The sequence below is a fragment of the Tursiops truncatus genome, chromosome 1, assembly GCF_011762595.2.
Source record: "Tursiops truncatus isolate mTurTru1 chromosome 1, mTurTru1.mat.Y, whole genome shotgun sequence".
NCBI lineage: Eukaryota > Metazoa > Chordata > Mammalia > Artiodactyla > Delphinidae > Tursiops > Tursiops truncatus.
Genome location: NC_047034.1, coordinates 23767325 through 23791269, shown reverse-complemented (window position 1 = coordinate 23791269; position 23945 = coordinate 23767325). Strand labels below are relative to the sequence as shown.

At 33.6% G+C, this 23945-nt stretch overlaps 1 protein-coding gene across 16 annotated transcripts in view; it reads left to right on the top strand.

Annotated features, from left to right (window-relative positions):
- The window catches only part of CDC42BPA (CDC42 binding protein kinase alpha), a 326271-nt gene that overhangs the window by 270377 nt on the left and 31949 nt on the right, over positions 1 to 23945 (top strand). For 10 of the 16 annotated variants that reach the window (XM_073801177.1, XM_073801159.1, XM_073801161.1 and 7 more), the window contains 4 exons: positions 11687 to 11791; positions 15639 to 15722; positions 21218 to 21323; positions 23740 to 23876. In XM_073801177.1, the coding sequence (XP_073657278.1) occupies positions 11687 to 11791; positions 15639 to 15722; positions 21218 to 21323; positions 23740 to 23876 (432 nt within the window). Of the gene's footprint in view, positions 1 to 4618; positions 4658 to 11686; positions 11792 to 15638; positions 15723 to 21217; positions 21324 to 23739; positions 23877 to 23945 lie in introns of all 16 variants that reach the window. The other 6 variants (XM_019920354.3, XM_019920351.3, XM_019920364.3 and 3 more) reach the window with 2 other exon arrangements.

Genomic DNA, 23945 nt, shown 5'->3' with positions numbered 1-23945 from the left:
TCTTTAGTCCAGTGGTTTTAGTAATTATTTACCACAGCACTCCCACTAGTAGATAGGTTACTCTCCCATTAGTGAGAGTGACTTTTTAGGATTCTCCGTCTTTGGAGTAATAGGGAAGTGTTGACAAAAGGGTTACGTGGCATTCTTTAGGGCAGATAAAAGGGGGTGGGGGGTGAGTTAATTTTGAAAGAAACTGAGACCATTTTGATTAGTGGTCCCTTGGGTAAGGCACTCCCATATGAGTTACTGAGATAGCAGTTGAACAGATACCAGGATCCTTTCTGCTGTGGAAATGATTTCCTCTTTTACCCTTATCTTTCTTCTCAACCCCACGTGCCCAATCCTAGACTGCCTGTGGTACCGCATATTAGGCCCAGCGTCATCCTGCAGGTTACAGATGGGGGGAGCAAATGGAGCTCAGCAGCTTACGTTTTCTCTCATCTGTTCCTTTCATTCCCATGGTAGCAGATCCAGGGATCATCAGACTAAGCTTACAGGAACTTCCCATTCTGTTGAGTTCATTTTCTCCTTCTCAAGTGAACCCCCAAAATGCTTGACTATATTCAAGGAATACTAGTTATAGTTATATAAATGAATGAGTTGCTGTTTATATTTGATAAATATATTGTCATATATATGAAACACATGCTAGGTAAGTTTTGAGTTTTATTAAATTACAGTTCTGTACTCTGTTCATTTAGCCTGAGTTCACAAAAATGGAATTTGCCCATTTATCTGGCAAATGCGAATGTGTCAGCTTGCTTTTTGGAGGTTGTCTTACTCTAGTGAACTGAGGAGAAGACTAAATCAGGGAATTAAAGCTCTAGAGTATAAAGGTCAGACATAAAGGAATAGAGATCGTACCTTTAGTCCAACTACCTTTAGTCCAGTACTCCTAATATCGTGTTCTTTTCTTGCATTCTGGCATATCAAGAGAAGAGTAGCCTGGGAGTATTGGCAAGCTGAGTTCTACTCTTGGTTTTGGCCTCATATAGAAGCTTACTAAGATGTCCCAAAATATTTAATTTCAGTCCTGGCTCCTAGGTTCCTTCATTTGTGTCTTGCCTTTAACATTGTTCTCCCTCCTAGGTTCTTCCATATTCTGTCATAACCAATCACAGAAATCTGGGCTTGGCAGCATAGGTTTAGCTGTATCTGGGAAAAGTTGATCACACGGGAGAATCAATGGAAGACAAATTTCTAAAACATGCATTGTAAAGAGTTCTTAATCCTATGACCAAAGCTAGGCCTAGATCCTTCTGAGAAATTATGACATTTCTATAATTTCCTCCTTTAATACTTGTTTTTTAAAACTTCCACATGTTAAGCACAACCTGACTTGAAACTCTTACACTTCAGAAGATTGGCATATGCAATTCTTCTCTAATTTAGGTAGTATGTTATATGGTATGTTATATATCATATATTATATCAATAGTATATTTGGGTAACTAGAGGAAAGAACCATGACTACATAGTCTTTTACCTCTTTGGTATTTTATTAAATAAGACCTCTGGAATGCATTAACTGAACCTTAAAATCTGTTAGCCAAATTCTGTGTCCACAAGATAAATTGCTTTTTTGGTTTATGCTTACCGTGCTTACCTTCCATAATCAGCCTTAAAGTTCTGGTGGGAATTTATAGACCTAGATATAAAAAGGTATATGAAAAAAAAAATTAAGACAAAAAGTTATATGATTGCATATTAAGAAAATGTACTGGTTTCCAGTGCTCGCTATGAGATCAGTTTCAGTGTTTATAGAAAACCGTGGTATGTGTGGGTATGTATAAGAGTGTGTGTGTTTTCCTCTAATTACACCATCAGGAAAGTGTAATTTGCTCTTTTCTATTGAAAATATAAAAATGGTCTGATTTCTAGGTAGCCACCTGGAGAAGAACATTATTGCAATGGTGATTTGGTATCACTCTTAGCTTAGTGATACTAAATGCCAGCTTAGAAAACTTGTTGTCCTTCCTATGCAAAGAGAGTTTTGAGAGACATTCTGACTTGTTTTTGGTATAGTGGAAATATAGTTTATTTTGAGCTATTCATGCTCTTTCTCATGGTTTTAACATACTCTAGACTTTAGGAGTATGGATAGCCAACAACTAAGGGTTTCTCTGTGTTTTACCACTTTTTACATGTGTGGTACTCTGCTGTGCACAGTGGTAGATGCTAAGATAAATCAGACTTAGAAGTAGACCTCAAAATGCTTATCTTATTATTAGAAAAAAATACACAGTTAATGTATTATGTGAAGTAGAAAATGGTAAATGCCATAAGAAATATTTAGGTTAAATATTGTAGAATTTCAGAAGGATTCATTCAATATTTACGAAGAATTTTAAAATTTACAAGCTTTATGCTAAGCATAATACAGTATTTCCAGCCCTTAAGGATCTGAGTCTGATGGAAAAGACAAACATCTAAATAATTACAACACCAATGGGAGAAGTACAATAATAAAAGATGCGGACTGCATATCATGGGAATATAAAGGAGATATTATGGAGCTTAGATTTAATCGGTCCTATATGTAATAATTATTAAAAGCCTTAACAGAGGAGAAAGGTGACAAGTTAAGTTTGAGGTGCCTGAGGGACATCCATGTGGAAATGTCCAGCAGATAGTTTTCTAGATGAGTCAGAAGGTTAAGGAAAAGGAGTGAACTAGCAGTAGAAATTTGGGAATGATCAACATAGTTGAAAGTAGATTGAGATCTCCCAGGAAGAGATTGTAGCAAGAGAAAAGTAGTAAGTCAGAACAGAGACCTGGGATCTCTCACATTGAGAAGGTTGTGGAGGCATAGGACTCCACGTAAGAGAAGGAGGGGCAGTGGTCACAGGGGATGACTCAGCAAAGCGTCGTTTCACGAAAACTAAGGGAGTACAGAGTTTTAAGAGGTCAGCAGCCTCAGGTACAGCCGGAGATATCTGGTACTGTAAGACATACAGGAGATACTGATCCTATCAGCATTTCATTAGGGCGATCAAAGCAGAAGCCAAATTGTACAGTACTGAGAAGTGAATTGAGAGGCTAGGCAGTAGAGACAGTGATAGTCTGACTTCTGACAGAAGTCTGACTGAGAAGGTTTGAATCCTAGCTCTACCACTTACCAGTTTTGTGACCTGTTGCAAGTTAATCTGTTTTCTTCATGTTTAAAACTGGGATCATAATACCTACCTTATATTAATCCTTCTATGAGGATTAAAAAAGTTAATATATGCAAAGTACTTTGAAAAGTATGTGTATATATTTTACCCATGATAAAGATTAGCTATTATCATTATTAAGGAAGAGAAGGGAGAGATTAAATGTTAGAGGAAGGGTTGAGGGTTGAGTTATTTAATGTTTGGTTGTTTGGTTTGGGGGAGTGTGGAGGGAGATAGATACTTCCTATTAATCACTGAAGGAATATAACCAGGTTTGAACCTGAGACTTTAGCCTCCACCGTAACGGAAGACTCACTGGACTAAGAAGAACCTGTTGAGAAATCTGCAGACTTTCTAATCCTGGTTTGCTTATTAACTCTTTGGGACACAGTGTTTAAGTCACCTTCCATCCCAGTTTCCTACAGAAAGAAATAATAGTTCCGGTGTACCAATCTTGTCAGAGCTATTGTACAAGTAAAACTGATCATCTTGGGTGATATTTCTTATCCTTGAGGTTTTCTCTGAAATCTTCTGTAACTCCTATAGACTCAGGTTATAAATTCCCTCCTCTAGGTCCCCCCAAAAATCTTGTGCATCCCTCCTCCAGGTTCCCATACAGACTTCGTACATGCCCTTACTATAGCATTTGTCACATTGTTGATGGCATGATGTCTCCCCCACCAGTCTGTGAACTGCCATACCCTCTTTATCTTTTAAGTACCTGACATATTGTAAACACTCAGTAAATGTCAGGTTCAACTGAATATAGGAAATTGCCTGAGTAGAGGTGGTATATATTTGTAAAACTCTATTACTTGAGCATCACAAATTTCAAAAACTTGAAAAATATTTCTATATAATTACTCATTGTTACTTTTTCTGAATTACTTGATTCTTTAATGTCAGAAAGGTGAAGGTCCCTCTTTTGATTAAGCCTAATGCCTAGTGAGGATGGACAATATTGTTGAAGTAACTTTTTGTTTTAATTGAACATCAGTAGTTCTGCAGGCCTCATTTAGCTCTTATCATTGAAAAGAGTCATCTTTGAAAAGAGCAAGAATTTGGTAGATAAATGTTTGAAGCAAGACTAGTTAATTAAATATTTTGTTACATGCTTACTAGCACTAAATCAGAGTTATTTAGACCTTTCTGTGCTCCCATTTCAAGTTGCCACTACAAACCTTTCCAGACAAGAAACTGGCCATAGCTTGATGGAGCATTATTTGGTGGGTGACTGTGCAAGGTCCAATGAGAACTTTATTACCACTCTTAGACCTAGCCTGAGGAACTGTTTCTTTACTCTCCTGTCTTCCAGTTTTTCCTGAAAATACATGTACTTTCAACCTATCAAAAATGTGTCTTTATATGTATGTTTATATACTTTGTCTGTTAATACAGTATTAGTCATTGAGAGTCATGTGTGTAAATATTTGTAACGTAGTATTCTCCTTTCTTTGTTGAAGCGCTCTCCATCCTGTACTCCAGCTAGCAAAGGCAGACGTGTAAGAGACTATTGCACTTGTGTGCCCAACCCGATGCCCTCTACCCCTATCTCTTATCCTTTTTGCCTGTGGTTGCAGTACATGCTGATGTTTTTGTGGTGTATTATTACATTTATTGCATGCTTTGTGCTGCTGCTCCTGCTATTGCTACTCTGCTTTTCTGTACTTTTTTTTTTTTTTCTTTTTTGGCTTTGGCCGCAAAGCTTTAGGAATGTTCATATAAATTTCTGTAACCAAACTACTAAAATTATAAGGTATCTTTTTTATTTTGATTGGGTAAAAGAGTGATCCTAAAGTATGCTTTCTAAATTGGTCACATACAAAGTAAATGAGTTTCTAAATAATCTGATGTTAGCAATTATGTGGAGATTCTTAGACATTTTAATTACGTAGAAAGAAAACTTGATAATTCATATTATGCAAAATTCAAAAAAGATTTGGGATAAGGTATAGATCTTACTGATTATAATTTTATGTAAATCAGTTCTGGAGAAACCTTTGATAGATTTTTTTAATGTAGCTCTAAGTTATATTCCCAAATATCTTGTATTTAGAGTTTTGAGTCAGTGATGTTGGTAATAAATCATTTATATTCTAAGATATTTCCAAGATTTAAAAAAAATTTTAGCATTCTTTATACATGTATTGATAACAAACTATAAACATCTTCCTATGCTAAGGCTAGTTCAGTGTTTCTCAATCTGAAATGGGCCAGACACTACCTCTCTACCTCTATCCTGCAAGATTCTGATGTGCCCAGAGTGGAGAATCTGTTTGCGAAAAGGTCTCAAATTTTTGTAAAGCAGCCTCCACCCGAACACCCATATACACACATTCACACTCACTAGTTGAGAAGCTAGCTGACACTGTTTGCTCTGGTATTTATATGCAATGTAAATAACACCGTTAAAAAGGAAAATCTGTGATAGGCGCAAATTTAAAGTTTCTACTTGTCGGCTTCATGATCATTGGTATTGATCAACACCTTAAATCCAGAATTTCAGACTGGGAAAGTTCTAAATCAGGGAATTATCTGGTTTGTGGAAGGCGTGGTAAGCAACAGAGTGACCCACTGCTTCCTGTACTCTTATCTTTCTGGTGTGATGGAGGGTTGATTGTAAAATGAACACGATTAACCCGAATATAGCACGTTTTCAAACTACTGTTTAACAGTGAATAAGCGGTTTCAGATACCAGTGGTATGGCCAGTAGAACTTCGACTTCAACTGATATCTCATTAATTAATGAAGTTTATGAAAAGATTTCTGGTCGACTGACTTATTGATTATTTTGACATTTGTAGAGAGTTAAAACCATTGGGTATTTGGATTTATCCAATCTGAATATATGTTCATTGGTATCATATAACCTCTAGAAGGGAAGACCAAGATGTTGTGTGCCTGGTTATATTAGGTTCAAACCATTAGCCTGTGGATTGACTACATTTTTATCTGTTTGCTTTTCAACAAATTTATCATTCAGAGAGATTTTGTTTTTCTGGTTAAATTTATCATAGATTAGTTATGTCTCTACCTTGTAGACTTCTAGGGGCTTTGACCACCCAGAACATTTCTGTGAGTCTTTATTTAAATAGGAAAAATTTTTGAGGGAAATAGCTGTTATAAGACCCCTGCTATTTAGTCTACATTTTTATTCTATAGGATATAAATAAGTCACACTTAACCAGAGCCTAATGACTTATAATTACATATGATTTTTTTAAATGCAGATGTGATAGGCTTGGTCATTTGCTTTCCAGGCTTCCTTTAAATTTTCCTTTATTATTTGACAGATAAGAAGTCAGCCACTTAAAAGTGGTAATGTCTGTGAGGGAGATGACAGAAGACTTACCAATTATTCAACAGTTAAATAGAAACATAGAATAGTGAGGAACTTGAATAGTCCCTGGGAACATCCATGAAAACAGCAGGACACAAATAGTTACCATTCCTAGCAGTGGCCTTGAATCTAACAGTGGCATACAATTTTATGTTACATACTGTGTTTTTAGACAAGAAATGTACAATACTTTCATAAATTTAAAATTCTCTGAATGAAATATCATATAAATGAGATATATATTTGTATTTCCCATGTGCTCTAAAACCTCATTTACAATTTAAATAATGCTGTTTTTAAGTGGCGTTATTTAATTAATCATAGTGTAAGAAAGATTTGTTATTAATGTCATTATTAATGTCTGAATACAGATGATTTTGGAAAGGTTCATAGTGTTTTCATTAATAGTGAGAAACACTGAGTATCTATTAGATTATTCCTTCAGAATTTAAAGCAGAAATTGTAAATAGCTAACATGTGGCTGGACTTTCTTTTGTGTTTTCTTAGAACATGTGTAAATTCTCCAGAGTAGATATTCAAATCAGTAAATTGAAAATAACTTAAGGAGAAATTTTCATAAAGAGAAACAAGTTATATTGTTTGTAACTAGTAAGATTACATTTACTAGTCATAAACTTCAGTAATTTATTATTGGTTTTAGAACGATAAAATATATTTACTGTTGTCCAAATGACATAGACAATGTCCAATATTGTTTTTTAATCAAAAGAACAATTAACAGAAATAACTATATCACTAAAAGCTTGAGTTATAAAGTGTTTCTGAATATTAAAAAATTGGATTACCTGCCACTTTGTTTCTAAAATACTCCCAGCTACAGGATAAAGAAAATTGATGAAAACTGGATTTTTTCTGTTAACTTAGAGTTTTTTATTTACCAGTATAAAACCACATGTTAGATGTAAGCTATTTTTTAATCTATATCAAATTCGTATCAAGTGTTGGTATCTTTTTATTTTAAAACCAGGTTTCTTATATGAATGTTTTGCTATTTGTACTTGTTCAAATCTATAATTATTTTTGGAGTAGAAAATACCCATTGATACATGTTCAAGATAAGTAGTTTTTGATCCTTTTGTTATTTATAAGAAGGCCATATTGCATAATTTGAGAAATTCTTGATCAGTGGGTCATCTGAAAATCAGATGTGAGCCACGGTGGAAAAAAACTTTTCTATTTTATAATACCATACTGCTCTAAAAATACATTTCGTGGTTTATTCATTAGAGAAGTCCTAATAGATTCAGGAAACATTATGGACTTTTTACATGACAGTGTTATGCATTATGGACAATACACTGAGATTCAGTTTTTCTGCTTTTTTTTCCCCAAGCAGTAGAGCAGTAAGTAAAACTGACATTAGAGTAGATGTTTCTAATACCTATTCATCGGAATAACTCCTTAAAGTATGTTTACTTAGAAAAAGAATCAGTTAATCAAAAAACAGAAAAAAATCACATTTACATGAAGAGGTTTCTTATTTTTCTCAGTAGACGGCAGCTTATAAATATTGAGTGAATTGCTTATACTATTCAGTTAAGATTTGTTTCCAAGACCTCCCTTTGGATTATATCAAAATATACTGTCCAATTAATATTAGCTATTGTTCCTTATTATTTTCCCTATTTTATTATTCTTTCTATAATCATAAACCCAATTATGAATTAAGATATCTCTGCTATTGATGTATATCACATTTATTAGCTTTTCCTGCATTATTAATTCAAGTCATTGCGTACATTTAATGCTGTAATTTTTTTATAATACAAAGGATTTTTAACTTCCTTGGCTTTAATATAATATTAGTGATTATATTTGTTTCAAAGGTAAAAGTAACTAATATACTATTAATCAATTGCTTTGCTGTCATTTTTATATCTGAATCATTGCCAATTAATTATTAAAATTAATTTTAGGGTATCTGTAAATCCTGGCATATAGTCATTGAGTATTCTGAAAGTTTGGTAAAATTAATTGCTTTTTAGTAACTGGAATTACAAATTAATTATAAACGCATTGGTAAGCATGTAATTATAGATAAAATTAATAACATCTTGAAAACCATAGTCGTGTTGGGGTTAACACTTTGATGAAGAGAATATGTAAGTGATATTGTATTTTTCTTGTTACTGGTAACCTCTTTTGAGATATTGTTTATACTGGTAGTAATCCAGAAAGGAAATGAAATATTAAAATCTATTAATCTAATTAGCTATTAGCTTCTACTAGAGTCTTTTAAAAGACCTGGGAAGTTTTTTTAAAGTTTGATAGTCAAGACTTTTTTACCATGAGTTTATTCATCTTTACCAAACTTTTGTGTCCTTGTCTTTATGAGAAACACACTTGGAAAATAAAGTGGTAATTTTTAACCTTCACTTATACATGCATGGTTTTTTTGAAATCACAGCATCATTGTAAATGGCATAGTTCAACTCTTTAATAAGGTCAGTTAATGCCGTCTCAAAATGTTATTTCAATATTTCTTACTTTGAATTTTGTTCAACAAAACTGTCTTGATTTTGTTTAATCTCTGGAAGTAATTTTACTTTAGGAGCATAAAGCTCCAGAAAGCTAGTGTGGAAATTTTCATTACTCTATTTTACTATAATTAGGATGGGTTATTTTTAACATTTAAATGTTTTCCACTTCTGAAAAGCCAGTCTTAATCTCCTTCAGCTAAGAAAATCATTTTAAAATCTGTTCTCATTTCTGTTGCTTTCTTTCATTTTATTGATGAGTAAAAATTTTTTAGGAGAAAAAGATTTATAATGCCAGTAATTCTTCAGAAGGGCTAAGAGGTATGTGCTAAAGGCCTCAGTCATTCCTTAAGAGTCACTGATTTGTGTAATCACAGATTAAACTGTGATAGTGCTTTTTTTCTTTGCCAATATCAAACTGTCATAATGTCACATTTTCATAGGGTCATGAAACATGCTAGTAAATGTTTTAATGATCAACTTGAGTTTTAGGTTTGACAGTTTTCACGATGTGAACCCCCCTTTAGAGCACATATTGGCAAAATGGCTTAAGGTGGTATATTCTAATTTCGGCACAGGAAAGTATATAAAACAGTGTGTTCAACTTCTGTCAGTATGTGTCCATATGGCACAAAGAGCAAGCCTGCTTTAAAATTTCAGCCAGTACTATTGGGAGCAGCAATGTCTTGCCTTTCTCATTTTTGAAGAATTTTTAAAGTAATTGGACCCAGAGGTACAAAGCCACTATATTTGCTATATTAAATTTGCTCCTCTCAGAAAGTTGAGAATCACTGTCTTATTTTAAAATCTGCTTCAAGTAAAATGGAACCAAATTGTTTCTGAATTCTCATTATCACCTTTTTTAAACACAGCACTATCCTTCACACAGGAACTTCTGATTTTATGTCTTTTAATTAATCTGTGGGCTAAAGGCTTTTGTGTGACAGGTCAGAACATTAAATTTTCTTAAAATAATCCAGTTTTTTTACAAGTAGCAAATCCTCTATTTGGACACGTCTTTAAAACTTTATGAGATCATTAGCTCTTAATTATTTGAGTCAGTTTTAAAATTCTTATTAGTGTAAAATGTATTAGTATTGCTTATGAATTCCATTTTAATCGAACCTACTCCCCCATGTACTTTTTATTCAGCTTGCAATTTATATAAACTTAGGGAAACCAGAAGTAGATTTTTAGAAAATAAAAGACATTTTGCCTTATTCCCGACCTAGGGTCATATTTCAGATTAACAATTTGAACTGATAACCTTCTCCATGGCTGTCCCCCAGTAAAATTGTGAACTAGGTAAAATTTGACCGGAATCCCATTTTCTTCTTTCTTTTACTCTCCTGTTCCTGAGCAAAGTTCATTGTCAGTCTCCATGATCACTAAATTACTTTGACTGTCTCTACTGTGGAGTTGCCTTGGTACAACAAAAAAGAGTACTGAATTTGGAGTCAAGAGATGAGATCCAGGCCTGGCTCTCCCACCTCATAAGGCATACTAGTTTTATGAAATTATCCACATCACACACACACAGCTGACATACAGCTGGGATGCGTCGGTTCAGTGGTTCAGTTTTTAAAATATGAAATACTCTTCTAGCTGTTAGTACATAGCTGCTACTCCAGGTCCCCTAGATGCCCTTACTGAGATCCCTCCTGTCCCCGTTTCTCCCGAATCCAGTAGCTAAAGGTTTAAGGCCTGGCTGCCGGCCATCTTAGCCGGTCCCACCAAAGTCTTGCCTTGCAGTTTGCCGGAATACCTGCCCATGCCCACCACCAAGGGAGGCCACAGGTGGGTACCACCAGAGGGCTACTCCAGTATTTGCCAGCCCACTAGCCAGTCCCTAAAATAGTAACCATAATAATAATAGAGAAAAAAATTTTTTAAAAACCTTTTTAGTACATGTTTAAAATCCTTAAGCTGATTACTCTTTTTATTGATTTGTAAATCAGTAAATGCTGATTTACAATAAATGCTGACCTAAGCATTGTTCTTGCTGCACAACGTATTTGAAACAAATTCCCTAACCGTCCCAAGTTGTCTTCATTGCCTTTCATTTAAAAAACCCAATCCTGGTAATTTTGAAAATTGCCAAACTGAATATATATCATTGATCGGTGTGTTCCATAGGATCTTTTATGCTAAATTTTAACCCGAAGCATCTTCAGTTTCTAAAAATACTTGGTTAGAAGGGTGCGACTGAGTATAAGTGCCAGTATTTCTACTGCTGCAAAATAAAAAGAGAATTTAATTTAGTGACAAAGCTGATAGGTTTGTTTCTTTTACTTTCAACTAATGCCTCGTAGAGGACCAAATTTCATTCTTATCAAGGACAAACTTATTTGTAATTTGCAGTACATATTTCTATTAAGTACTCTGCATTTATTTCACATGTATGATTTATTTTGTGGAATACAAGTGAAAAACATACAGTAGCTCGAAGTAAGAGATCAGTGGTGAAGATTGGAGCATTTTGTTAACTACTGTTATCTTGACATTTGTTTAAAGCTAGTGGTTATGCTTTTGTATAATGACACATCCCTAATGTGAATATTCAAACTAACGTTTGTTATTCTCCTTTCTCAAGAATGTTACCATGATCATGCCTTACAGAAATTTACTAAGAGCTGCACATTGTTTAAAAGTGATTTCTTGGGTTTTTGTTTTTCCTGACTTATTTTCCTAGACTGATCCCGTTGAGAACACTTATGTACGGAATCCGAACGTCAAGTTTTACATCCAGTCAAGGTCCACATCTCCTTCCACATCTAGTGAAGCTGAGCCAGTTAAGGTGCCTCACTGGAGCAGTCTTGCTCCCCAACTTTTCACTTGTGTCAGGAAAGAGGGACTTGCAAAAACAAGTGAAATCTGACTCTCTTCTTTTAATCAAATGTATTGTGTAATAAGTCACAGTATATTGAAGATCATTACATTTGACTGATAATATAGATAGGATTATAAAACTGAAGTAAAAAATGGTCCCCCCCAACTTCAACCCAAAATAGACAGAAATTTTATTTAATTTTAAAGTAGTCTTTATCTTAAGTAGAGAGCTATATAGAACAGAGGACAGAGTTGTGTGAATTTTGGAATTATCAGATAAAAACTCTGTGGACACATGGCAGTGTCAGGTGCCGTTCTCATACTTTAATTCTTCTAATCAATCTAATAAGATATGATATAACTGTTACTTCATAAATAGAACTGAAAATTGCCACTGCTGGCAGCTGAATAGTTTATTCTGTTAATCAGCAATATTTTAATATTTAAATCATGCCTTTTAATAGTGCGAAAACAGTGTTGTGTTTGCACCTTATGTAAGTAAATGGTTTAAAACAGCCAACTGGCCACCTTTCTCAACAAGTCAGAGGATGTATTAGTCATCAGTTAATGCTATCCTGCCTCAGATGCAGTTCTGGTTACTCAAGCTTTACAATTCTGACATGGCTCCCTTGTTTCCCATTTGGTTATCAGACAGAGCTGTGTCTAGTTTTACAATAGAAGCAGGTAGTCCCATTTTGAAAGCTGTCTGAAGTGAAGTTTGAGTTGTAGTCAGATTCTGACTTGGTTTTTTCCAACCCTGTGATAGACGGCTTGCTTAAGTTGATGATACCCTCTGATTTTAGATTTTCATTGTTTTAATATTTTGAGTTTATGCATTTTTATTTTAATGTTAAAATATTTAAAGCATACGGAAAATAATATTATAAATACCCACATAACCACAGATTTAACATATATGAACATTTTGCCCCAAAATTTGTATTAAAAAGAAAGAAAATATTCCTGACAGTTGAAATAACCTTCCCTATACCATTCCCCCTCTCCTTTTCCAGACATAGCTAAATACCCTAAAATTGGCATACTCCCTTTCTTCCTTACTTTTACATGTTTATTTCATTTGTATCCATAAACAATACATGATAGTGTTTGTTGTATATTTAAATTTTACACAAAGGTTATCTGCATCTTATACAGATACATGTCTACTTAGTTCATTCATTATAACTGTTGCATAATATTTCATTGTATGAATATACCACAACTATTTATCCATTCTCCTGTTGTTGGATATTTAGGTTGTTTCCAGTTTTTTGTTATTACAGTCGTTGCTGAAGTGAACATCCTAATAGCTATCTGCTTTTGCAAATGTGCAGAGTTTGTTCAGCATATATACCTAGAAGTGGAATTATTGGGTTGTGTGGAATATGCATTTTCAGCTTTAACTAGATCTTGTCAAATTATTTTCCACAGTGATTGGACCCGTTTTCACTCCCACCAGCAGTGTGTGTGTGAGTGAATTCCCTATTTCCCCACATCCTTCCAGCCCTTGGTACTGTCAGACATTAACTTTTGTCTATTTGATGGGTATAGAGTGGCATTTTTGTTTTAATTTGCATTTCTCTGATTTCAAGTGTTATTCAACATCTTTTTATATGTTTATTGACCATTGATGATTTGCCTGTTCATGTCTTTTTGTCTGTTGTTCTATTGAATTATTTTTCCACTTGTTCTGTAATTGTTCTTTATATATTCTGGATACTAATTCCTAGCTGGCTATATGCATTGCAAATATTTTCTTCCAGTCTGTGGCTTATTTTAAAATTTTATTTGTCGTATCTTTTTGTCTTGCAACAGTTTTTATTTTAAAGTAGTCATATTTGTCAGTCTCTTATGACTTCTGCTTTTTGTGTCTTTTTAAAACAGTTCTTCCCTATGCAGCAGTTATAAAGATTTTCTTCCATATTTTCTTCTGAAAGTTTTTAAATTTTGCTTTTACATGTTTAGGACTTCAATCAAACTAAAATTTGTTGTTATGTATTATGAGAAATGGAGTTCTAATGTTTTTCTTGTATGAACCACCAACTCTCCTGTATTTCCCCCATTGATTTGTAAATCTATCTCTGCTTTATATAAATGGGTCTGTTTGGGGATTCTCTATTCTCTTTCATTGTTCTTTCTGTCTGGGATTCTCTGTTCTCTTTCATTGTTCTTTTTGTCTATTCCTGTACCAACATCATATTGTCTTAATTATTGTAGCCTTAAAATAATTCCTGATACCTGGTATGATCAGCCACTCCCACATACCTTGTTCTTCTTCCTTTACTTCTTGACTCTTTAGTTTTTACATATGATTTTTCGGTTCAGCTTGTAGGTTCCGTGTAAAGCTTTTGATTGGATTTGAATTTATAGATTATCTGAGGAGAACTGATCTCTTTGTGATATTGGGCCTTTCCATCTATGAACATTATTTAGATATTTTTTTATATCCTTCAATAAAGTTTCATTATTTTCTTCCCGAAGGTACTCCAAATTGCTTGTTAGATTTGTTCCTGGGAACCTTAAATTTTTATTGCTATGGTGGATGGGATCTCTTTAAAATATGTTTTCTAAATTAGGCATTGCTGGTCTTTGTGAATTATGATGATCTTGGATTCAGCACCCCTACTTCACCCCTTTTAATTCTAAAAACTTCTCTTGGACTTTCTATGTAAATTCTAGTGACAATTTTGTTTCCTATGAATTGTTCTTTATTAACTTTCATAAAGGTTTTGTATCCATCTCTTTTATTTCATATTTATTTTTTTAATGTTAAATTATAAATTGGGTTTAATACTTTTTTCAAGAGTAAATTAAATTTAAATTAGAACTAAACTCATAGTTAAGTTGAAAACTCTGAGAAGCCCATCTAAATTCCATTTTAAGGCTATCATGTGTATAAAATATTTGGCTTTTGGAGGTTATATAGTAACAAAGGCAAAGAGGGACCATCCATTTTTCTCTTAATATTTTAGAATATTCTGTAACTTTACACAAAGCTAGCTTTTCCCTCTTGCTTGCTTGCTTGCTTAGCATCCTAAAAGGAAGTCATTCTTCATATATTTTTTTTACACTTTGCTAATAAGTGATGCCTCTTTTTTTCCACAATAACATCCAGTAAAATCACTGGTTCCTTTCATTCAAAGAAATATCTTACAGTAATATGCCATAAAATAAAGATATGGCAAGAATTAAATTTCTGTCAGTTCTGAATTCCAGTAATATTAAACAATCTAACTCCCTTCTTAGAAATTACTTTCTTCACAAAAATTCCACTAATCAATCAATCCATCAATCAGTCAATCTATATCTCGCATGCGCTCTCTCGCTCTTTCTCTCTACACACATACACACAAATCCACAGAATTGTATTCCATATATGTAATGTGCATCCTGTATATAGAAGTCAAAGGAGTTAAAAGAATCTTCTAAATATTTTGATTATAAATCTTGCTTTAAAACTCTTTAAGATACTTTATACAATTAATATGGCATTTTCAGTTGAACTTGAAAATTAATATCCTAAATTTTATGTAGGCTACATGCTATGACTTTCTTGTGTTCGTCTGTAGATTCTCTTTTACAAGTTATTTATTTTTAAATTTCCAGACTGAAATAATTTTTATAAATTGAACAAATATTTTATTTGTAGATATTGCAGGCAGAAATTTAAATTATCAACACTAAGAATTTAGCTTCATTGAGATAATTTTTCCTTATTGCTGTTTTGTTTGGCTGTGTTTACTTTTATTTTTAGTGATGTTTGAAATAGATGAACTGTTTTATGACATTTATTTCCTCTTTTCCCCTGGATTCAGACTGTAGACTATACTCCACTTCCAGTTCACACACCAACCTTAAAGAAAAAGGGATGCCCTGGTTCGACTGGCTTTCCACCTAAGGTATTCAATCTAGTGATAAGCATTGTATGTTGTGAAAAAAAAAAAAAAAAGGAAAGAAGGAGAATGGATTTCTTCTGCTTTTTGTATGTGCCGTGATTTTTACTATTAGATTCCTCAAAATTATAAACATAAAAGCTGGGAAAGAGAATAAATTCTGTATGAGTGGAAATAATCACCACTAAGAAAGGTAGGACAAACATGCAAAGTTTGTTTTGTTTTAACTTCCATCTTCTTAAATTCAATGTTTTGAAGTCTGTTACAGCAAGGAGTAGTGCTTGGAGTATGTACTGTAAGGAAGGCATTAAGTTGAGGCCACTTGTGGAAGAATCTAAAATTGAGCTTAATAAAACACTTAGAAAGAGAAATGTTTAGAGAAAAATTCAGATCATTTTTTTTTCATTCCATTCAACATGACCATGTCCAAAGTATTGTATATGGTAGAACATGAAGATTTAGTTGCTTATCTCAAGCTCCTACAAAGGAATTCTAGAAATTGGAACTCTCCATCCCCCAAACATGAACTTCGGGTAAACCCCAGAATTAGAGACGGATTGATGCATCTGAAAAACTAATAAAATATACCAAAGTATAACTGGTATAAAAGAAAGCAACAAACTGAATTATCTATGCTAGATAAAATTTTGAGGCTAGACAGAGCATGAATTTAAAATAAGCATAATAAGTATGTTCAAAGAGGTAAGAAAGGAAGTAAGTTGGGAACATGGGTCAGGATAAGGTACTTATAAAGAAAAATAATTTCCAGGTGCTTGACCTGAAAATATAACTGCTGAAATAAAGAACTTAAGTAACTGGCCTTAATAGCAGAATGAGCAAACTGGATGTAGCAGAAAAACAAGTTGTGAGATGGAAGATGAGGTGGAAAATATGAAAGTTAAGCTATAAGACAGAAATAGTGTCTATCTATATAGTTGGACTTTCAAAAGAAAAGAAAAAATAGAGAGATGGAAATACTTAAAGAAATAATGACCTAATATTTCCCAGAAATAAAGGTGGAAATCCTCATACTGAAATACATTATTATGTGCTAAAAAGAGGAGGTAAGAAAACATTCACACTTGCACACATTATAGCAAAATTTAAGGATATCATAGATCAAGAGAAAATTCTAAAAACTTTCAAAGAGAAAGCAGATTATCTAAACAGAAGTCAAATTGATATTGGTCTTCTCAACAGCAATGAGATGCAAGAAGACAAGAAGTATGTTCAAGGTGTTGAAAGAAAAGAACTCAGAACCCTAAAATCCGTTCTGCTGTTAGAAGTAAATAGCTAACAGGGTTAAAGGAAATTGCCCCTAGGAAGGACGACTTGGGGCAAAGGGGTTCCTCTGTTTTTGTTATAAGGATTGTGATACTATTTACTCTTAAAACTATATACATGTATTAATTTGATTTTAAAAGTTAAACATACATACATAGGAGAAAATATGGAATTTCTTTGTGACTAGTTAATGAAAATAAGATCGCAAATCACAATCATAAGGTGAAAACATTGATGGACATTACTACGTTAAAATTAAAGATCTTTGTACATTGAAAACATTGTTAGTAGGTGGTTAATAAGTGATGACAGACTAGGAGAGGATATTTGCAGTGTTTAACACCAGTAAGGGATTCATTTCTAGAACACGGTATATAAGAAACTTCTGTAACTGCATGTGAAGAAGATTAGAAATCCAGTTGAAAATCTGGCAAATAATATGAGTAATTCCCGTAAAAGGAACTCCTAATGGTCAGCAAGCATGTGAAGAAATGTCCAACCTTATTTATAATTGGTGAAATTAAAAATTAAAGTAATTTAATAATTTTTAAATTAATACTACTTTATACTCACCAGATTGTCAAAAATTAAGTAAGGTAGCATCAAGGATGTGAAGAAACACGCAGCTTCACACACAGCTGGTGGAATTTTAAACAGGTACAACCATTCTGGAGAACAACCTGGCTACTGGAATAGACATATACCACATAACCCAGCAATCTCATTCCTTCAGAAAAATTTTTATGCAGATCCATTAGGCAAAATGACAGAGATGCTTAGTGCTGCATATGGTAACAGGGAGTTGGAAATAGAAGAAAGATAGGTAAAATATGGTTGATGTGTAACAAAATCACATTTATATAAATTAGCAACACTCAAAAATATCTAATTCATAAGGCTGTGTACATATCCAAGGACCTGTGTAGATCACCTTAGATTGGGTGACAGATTTCATGGGGAAGGATGGGGAGTAGATCATCAAGGATGAATTAAAAATAAAATAAGGCCAAATACAAGACCAATGTCAAGGATCTTAGTCCTTATGCTCTTTCTAGGAGTTTTATGGGCTCAGGTCCATGTTCAATCCTTACTCCATTTTGAGTTGATTTTTATAACTGGTTTAAGATAGGGGTCCAGTTTAATAAATAAATAAGGTCAAATAAAATTAGAGGGGCCTCCATGAAGCTCTGGTAATAATATTTCATGGACTGAATATTAACTCAATTATGTACACCTGTTGTTCCTCCCCCAAAAATAAAATAAGATTTACTTCATGTTTTTTAAAAGATGAAGGATTGAATCTATAGTTTTCTCAAAGTAAAAGTGTTTAAAAGGGAAAAAGGTTATTTAAAAAAAACCTTTAATAAAGGTTTGCTTGAGATAAAGACTCCTTGTCGTTTATAGTGTAGAATCCTAATTATGTACAGCTACTGATTTGTAAGTTTTCAAAAAGGGTTGGTTCTACTTTGTTCTCACATCTTTTATTAAAAGTATTTTACCTCCTCCACTGAGTAGCTTGAAGTCTGCAACACTGGCAAAATTGGAATAGAAAAGAACCCTTCTTTCTGTCCACTTCTTTAAATTTCGAGATTATAGTTAATTCTCATTTTACTCCAAATTATCACATAATCTAAAATTAATTTGAGTTCATGCTTTAGGCTTAATGCCTCTTTTACTAGAAATTTTTTTCTCCTCCTCCAGCTACCTTTTGTGGAAGTATTAGAAATCAGGTATTGACCAGGAGACAAGAAAGGGGATCTTAGAAAGATCCAGAAGCCAAGTGGTCTAGACCCTAGGGCTGAATTCACCTATCTTTTTGTTACTATTCATCTTCCCCCGCCTGCTCCGCACCAAAAAGAAATAAAACCAAAAACCTATTGTGTGTTGCCTAAAGTTTGATGCTCTCAGAATCATGTTAATTATGTTACGTATTATACTGTTCTTAGTTGGGATTAGTAAAACATGGACCATTTAATCTTGAGTAGTGAATCACGCCCACCTCCTACAATTTAACCAGCACCTGCCAGTTGATCATTTAAAATCAATGCTTTGGTAAAACATTGTTTATCTTTCCTACTATTGCATACTTAGTTAAAATTATGACATCCTGAGCAGATCTCTGGGGAAAAAGTATATAATAGATATGTTTTATAAGCAATTTTTAGATATTGTGATGTAATACTATTAAATTTGTCATGGGCATGGTTATTTTATTACTGTCATGTCAGACATGTCTTCTTATCTTTTAGAAGAAGAAAAACAACAGTTACTTACCTTGAGCCATTGACTAATTCTTTCATTGTAATAGAAGCCTTTAGAACCAATCAGTAACAAATTTTGCATTATTGCATTAATGTATTTTGAACAATTGAAAAAGTTAGCACTAGAAAATCTACTCTCATAGTTCCTGAAAGTTAAAAAAACTAAGAGTAAAAATTAGTATACAGGAGAAATGTTGAGCAAAATTTTATGTGATGTTAACAAATCAGGTATTTTTATCACAGGCAGGGAGGCCTCTAGTCTTGACCTAACTGTGTCTTATGCAGCCTGGTGGGGTTTTTTTTTAGGATCATATTTTTCAGTTACATGTTTTTAAATTATCAAACTCTGAAAGATGGCAGAATCAGATCCGGGCTTGAATTTGAACTCTACCAATAACTGTCTATTCATGACTAATTTATTTAATCTCTCTGAGTTTCAGTTTCTTCATCTATGCGAAGAAATAATACCTATCTTCCCAGAGGCATTGTCTCCATTAAATGAGATGGTTGGGAAGTACTGGAGCAATGTCTGCACCTTGGTTGTTGCTCAGTCCACACACAGCAATTATAGAGCCAGTAGAAAGATAGTCTGTCCTCTACTTAGAATAAAGTCAGATCCCAGTGCTGCTTTGCAACTGACCAAAGGTCCTGAGGAACTTCTAGATAGAATGGTTTGAGGTTGGACCAGAGCTCATGACTGCTCTAAGTTTGAGGATCTCATTCCATTCCAGGACCCTAATATAAAAAGATGATCTACTTTTCTACGCTTGATTTTTTTAAAAATTTCTTTTGTGGTATGTAAATATATCCCAGTTGAGAAGAGCAAAATTTATTTTTAACTTAAATTTTAAAGCTTTGAATATTCTCTTTAGTTTTTTGTTAATATGGTAAATTTCAGCTGAAATAATACTACTTTAAAACTGTTTTCCATCAGTATTCACATGTTACTGGAATACAGGATAAAGTTTTTACTAATTTAAATCAATCACACATATAAAAAAGAAATAATTAGCCAAATTTGTTTTCAGAATATGTTTTATAAATATGTTTATAACACACGTATGTAAATATGTTTTGAATGCTTACTCTGTGCCAGCACTGTTCAAAAGGCTTTGTTTATATTAATGCTCATTTAACCACCCCATGAAGTAGATATTATTACTGATTCTATTTTATAGAATAAAGAAAGTGAGACACAGAGGAGTTAAGTAATTTGTTCCTAAGTTCACACAGCAGAGTGATAGAACAGTGACTGTAATTCATTTATTATTAAAACATGCTAAGAGTTCATTTGGAGAGGAAAGAAGTGTTCTAGAGAGCTGAAATGTACATTGGTGTACCACCATACAGATCAGCAAAGACTTAGAGAAGAACTTTAACTACTGGGTTTTCAGTCTGTCTCTAGAATAATATATGTGTATTTATATCTGCTCAAGTGTAATACTGCCTGCTTCCAAGGGAGGAAACATATTTGTTAAGCATGTTACTTGTTCGTGGTCCCAGAAAATCAAATACATGATTTTTAGTAGGGCCAAGAATTTTAAATTACTGTTTGTTCTTCGTAAGAAGGTATAAAAGCATATTAAATTTCTTTATTTGTATAGGTATAAATATGCAAAATTTCACCTAATGCATTGCCAAAGAACTTACAAAAATCCTGAATTCAAAATTCATGAGCAAAAATTGCTAGTTTATTTTATAACTTTTCAAATGGCATTCAAGAGCAATTGATTATCATTTAACTTCTTATATTATTTTTAGCATAATCCAGCTCAATATTGCCTAATAAAAATATTTAAAGAGCATTAATTATAGAAAGATATGGTGAGAAATGAAAAGAATTCATTCTACACCTAATTAGAAAACATTCTAGCAGCTGGTGTGGTTCACAGAGATTCATATTATGGAAGTCCTTTAAATGAACGATGTGTATGTTTTTATCAATTTGTTTTGCAGCGCAAGACTCATCAGTTTTTTGTCAAATCTTTTACTACTCCTACCAAATGTCATCAGTGTACCTCCTTGATGGTGGGCTTGATAAGACAAGGCTGTTCCTGTGAAGGTAAGAATTAAATGGTAAGAAAATGTGACTAATTTAGTGTCCTGACATTTACTCCCTAAACTGTAATCAAATAGCTTTATTCTCTTTAAAAAGTATATAAATGTTTATTTATTTGACTTAGTCATTTGCTTTTCTTTGGATAATAAACTGAACACCTTGCTAAAGTCTGTTGAATATTGGAAACTAGACAGATGGTCCCTAGAAACATTTTCTAGGGGAGCTATATTTAAATATGTTTCATTCATCTTTGTTTCATCATTCAGGAGAATTTGTGGTCCCCAAAACCCATTAACCTGTATGACAAAATATGTGAAAGTTATTCTTGAATCTATTCATTTAATTTTACTCTTGTTTAATTTATTAGAGAAATTATTATTAATAAGTAGACAATGAAGTATCTTTTCACAAAATTAAATGTCGGCTACTATGCCTCAAAAGATATTTTATTCCAAGTGTTAGTAGCAGAGGTTTTTCCCTACCATTCATTGATCCATCCATCACATGCTCGCAGAATGCCTGCTCTGTGCTTCTAGGCACTGGGGGTCAGGGTTCTATGTTCGGCTAGTTCTCACAAGCCAAGTGGAAGATCCTGATTGCATTGTCTTAACTAGTCTCTTAGATGCATGGGTTTAGAGCAAAAGGAAATGGGCAGGCTTTAAAAGTAGAGATTTGAGGGTTATGAATGTGTGAAGTGATGAATATGAATGATGTTTTCCAGGAAACACATGTAGAGTAAAAAGAGAACAAGTATGAGGACAGAGCCTTGGGAAACATAGTTAAGGGGAGGTAAAAGGTAAAGATAACAAAGTAATCTGAGAAGGAATAGCCTCTATCATTGACTAGGGAGGTGTGTCTGAGCCCAACGGAGAGAATTTGCCTTGTCTCATTGTGCAACTTAGCCAGTACTTATAAATGTGACTTTTTAATCTGTTTATCAGAAAGAATCCTGGCAGCTGCTTGGCTTTAGGTCCCTTGTCATTTTTTATGAATCAGAATCATTTGCGGTTCCATAGTAGGAATGTTTGAGATCTTCCCAATTCTCTTCCCTTCTAAGGGTCTCCTGCCATGAAATTGGGCCGGTCTTTTCTTCAGACTGACTCTTTGCAGCCTACCAGCCTACCCTATAAAGCTGTGGGGACACATTGGACTATGCTCAGGCTTTCATAAATGTTGTATAATGTGGTTATAACCTCTAAAGATTCCTGTCATTTTAATTCTTCTTGGTTGAAATTAGATCCAGTATTGGACAATTATCTTATTGTTTCCATTGCCCCTTGGAAGAGAGATTTTTGCTTATTAAAGCAAATTGTAACTTGTTAGACACTCTACTTAGAAGTGAATGAGTTGTCTTACAGAAGATGAATCGTTTTTGACAGTCAGTACTAGTCCCTCTTGCCATTTTCCCATGTGTATGTTCCCATGACGGTATCCCTTCAGTTCCTTTTTTATTCCTTCCCACATATTCTCCAGGATCCCCCTGAGAGTAGGAATTGTCTAAATAGATATTCTTAGTCTGTAACCTCTCCCAACAAGCTTGTTTGTTTTAAATACTTTAACCTTTAATTCTCAACCAACCAAGTCTCAGTGGAAGAGAGTTTATTTTTATTTATCATTTTGTCTTAGAATCTCAGGTTCATCATTTAAGTATCAAGAGGTATCATGGCAATACTGTTGGTAGTTACGTATGCAGGCTCTGAGCAAGACTGCCTGGGTTTGAATCCCAGCAATGCCACTTAACAAGTTCTGTGACCCAGGGCCAGTCATACGTAAATGAGGATGATCTTACCTCTCTTAGATTATTACAGAAAAAATTAAAAACACTCAGTAAAGTTAACTACTATTATTATCTTAGTAGTAATTTACCTATATACAATAATATCAGTAACTCCTAAAATTTAAATTGTACCTTCTTAATCACTGAACAATTTAAATTTCAAAAAGAGGGATTGGTAAAATTTGCCAGATATTGAAAAGATGTCAGGTAATTTAACATCCATCAGTGACTCTCGCAAGAGAGATTTCAGGTCAGATACCAAACTGCAGTGAGATGAAGAGTTAAAGAAAACTCCAGAAACTACTCTTTTAAGAATTCAGTTTAAAACAGCTGTTTTATTTGCAAGGTTAGATTTTTTTTCCATCTATTTGCTTCTCATTTTGATCACTAGTGTTAACACAGAACAGTAATATTACATATTACAGTGATAAAAAAGTATTTACTATTTCTCACTGAAATTCTTACTGGTGAGCAAATGAATCAGCTCCCCAAATGACAAAAATATTGTCAAGTTGTTTAAAATAAAATCAGAGGTAAGCATTCATTTAACATGGCACTTGGCATGTAATGAGTGCTCAGTGAATTTTCTCTTTGTCAAAATGAATTTTTATTGAACACTGTTTCTTTCTTTCCCTCCAAAAGTGTGTGGATTTTCGTGTCACATAACTTGTGTAAACAAAGCTCCAACTGCTTGTCCAGTTCCTCCTGAACAGACAAAAGGTCCCCTGGGTATAGATCCACAGAAAGGAATAGGAACAGCATATGAAGGGCATGTCAGGGTAAGTATGATTAGGTTGGGTTTAGATTAACCTTTTAAGGCTTATTAATGAATTAAAGAAAGTCACCTT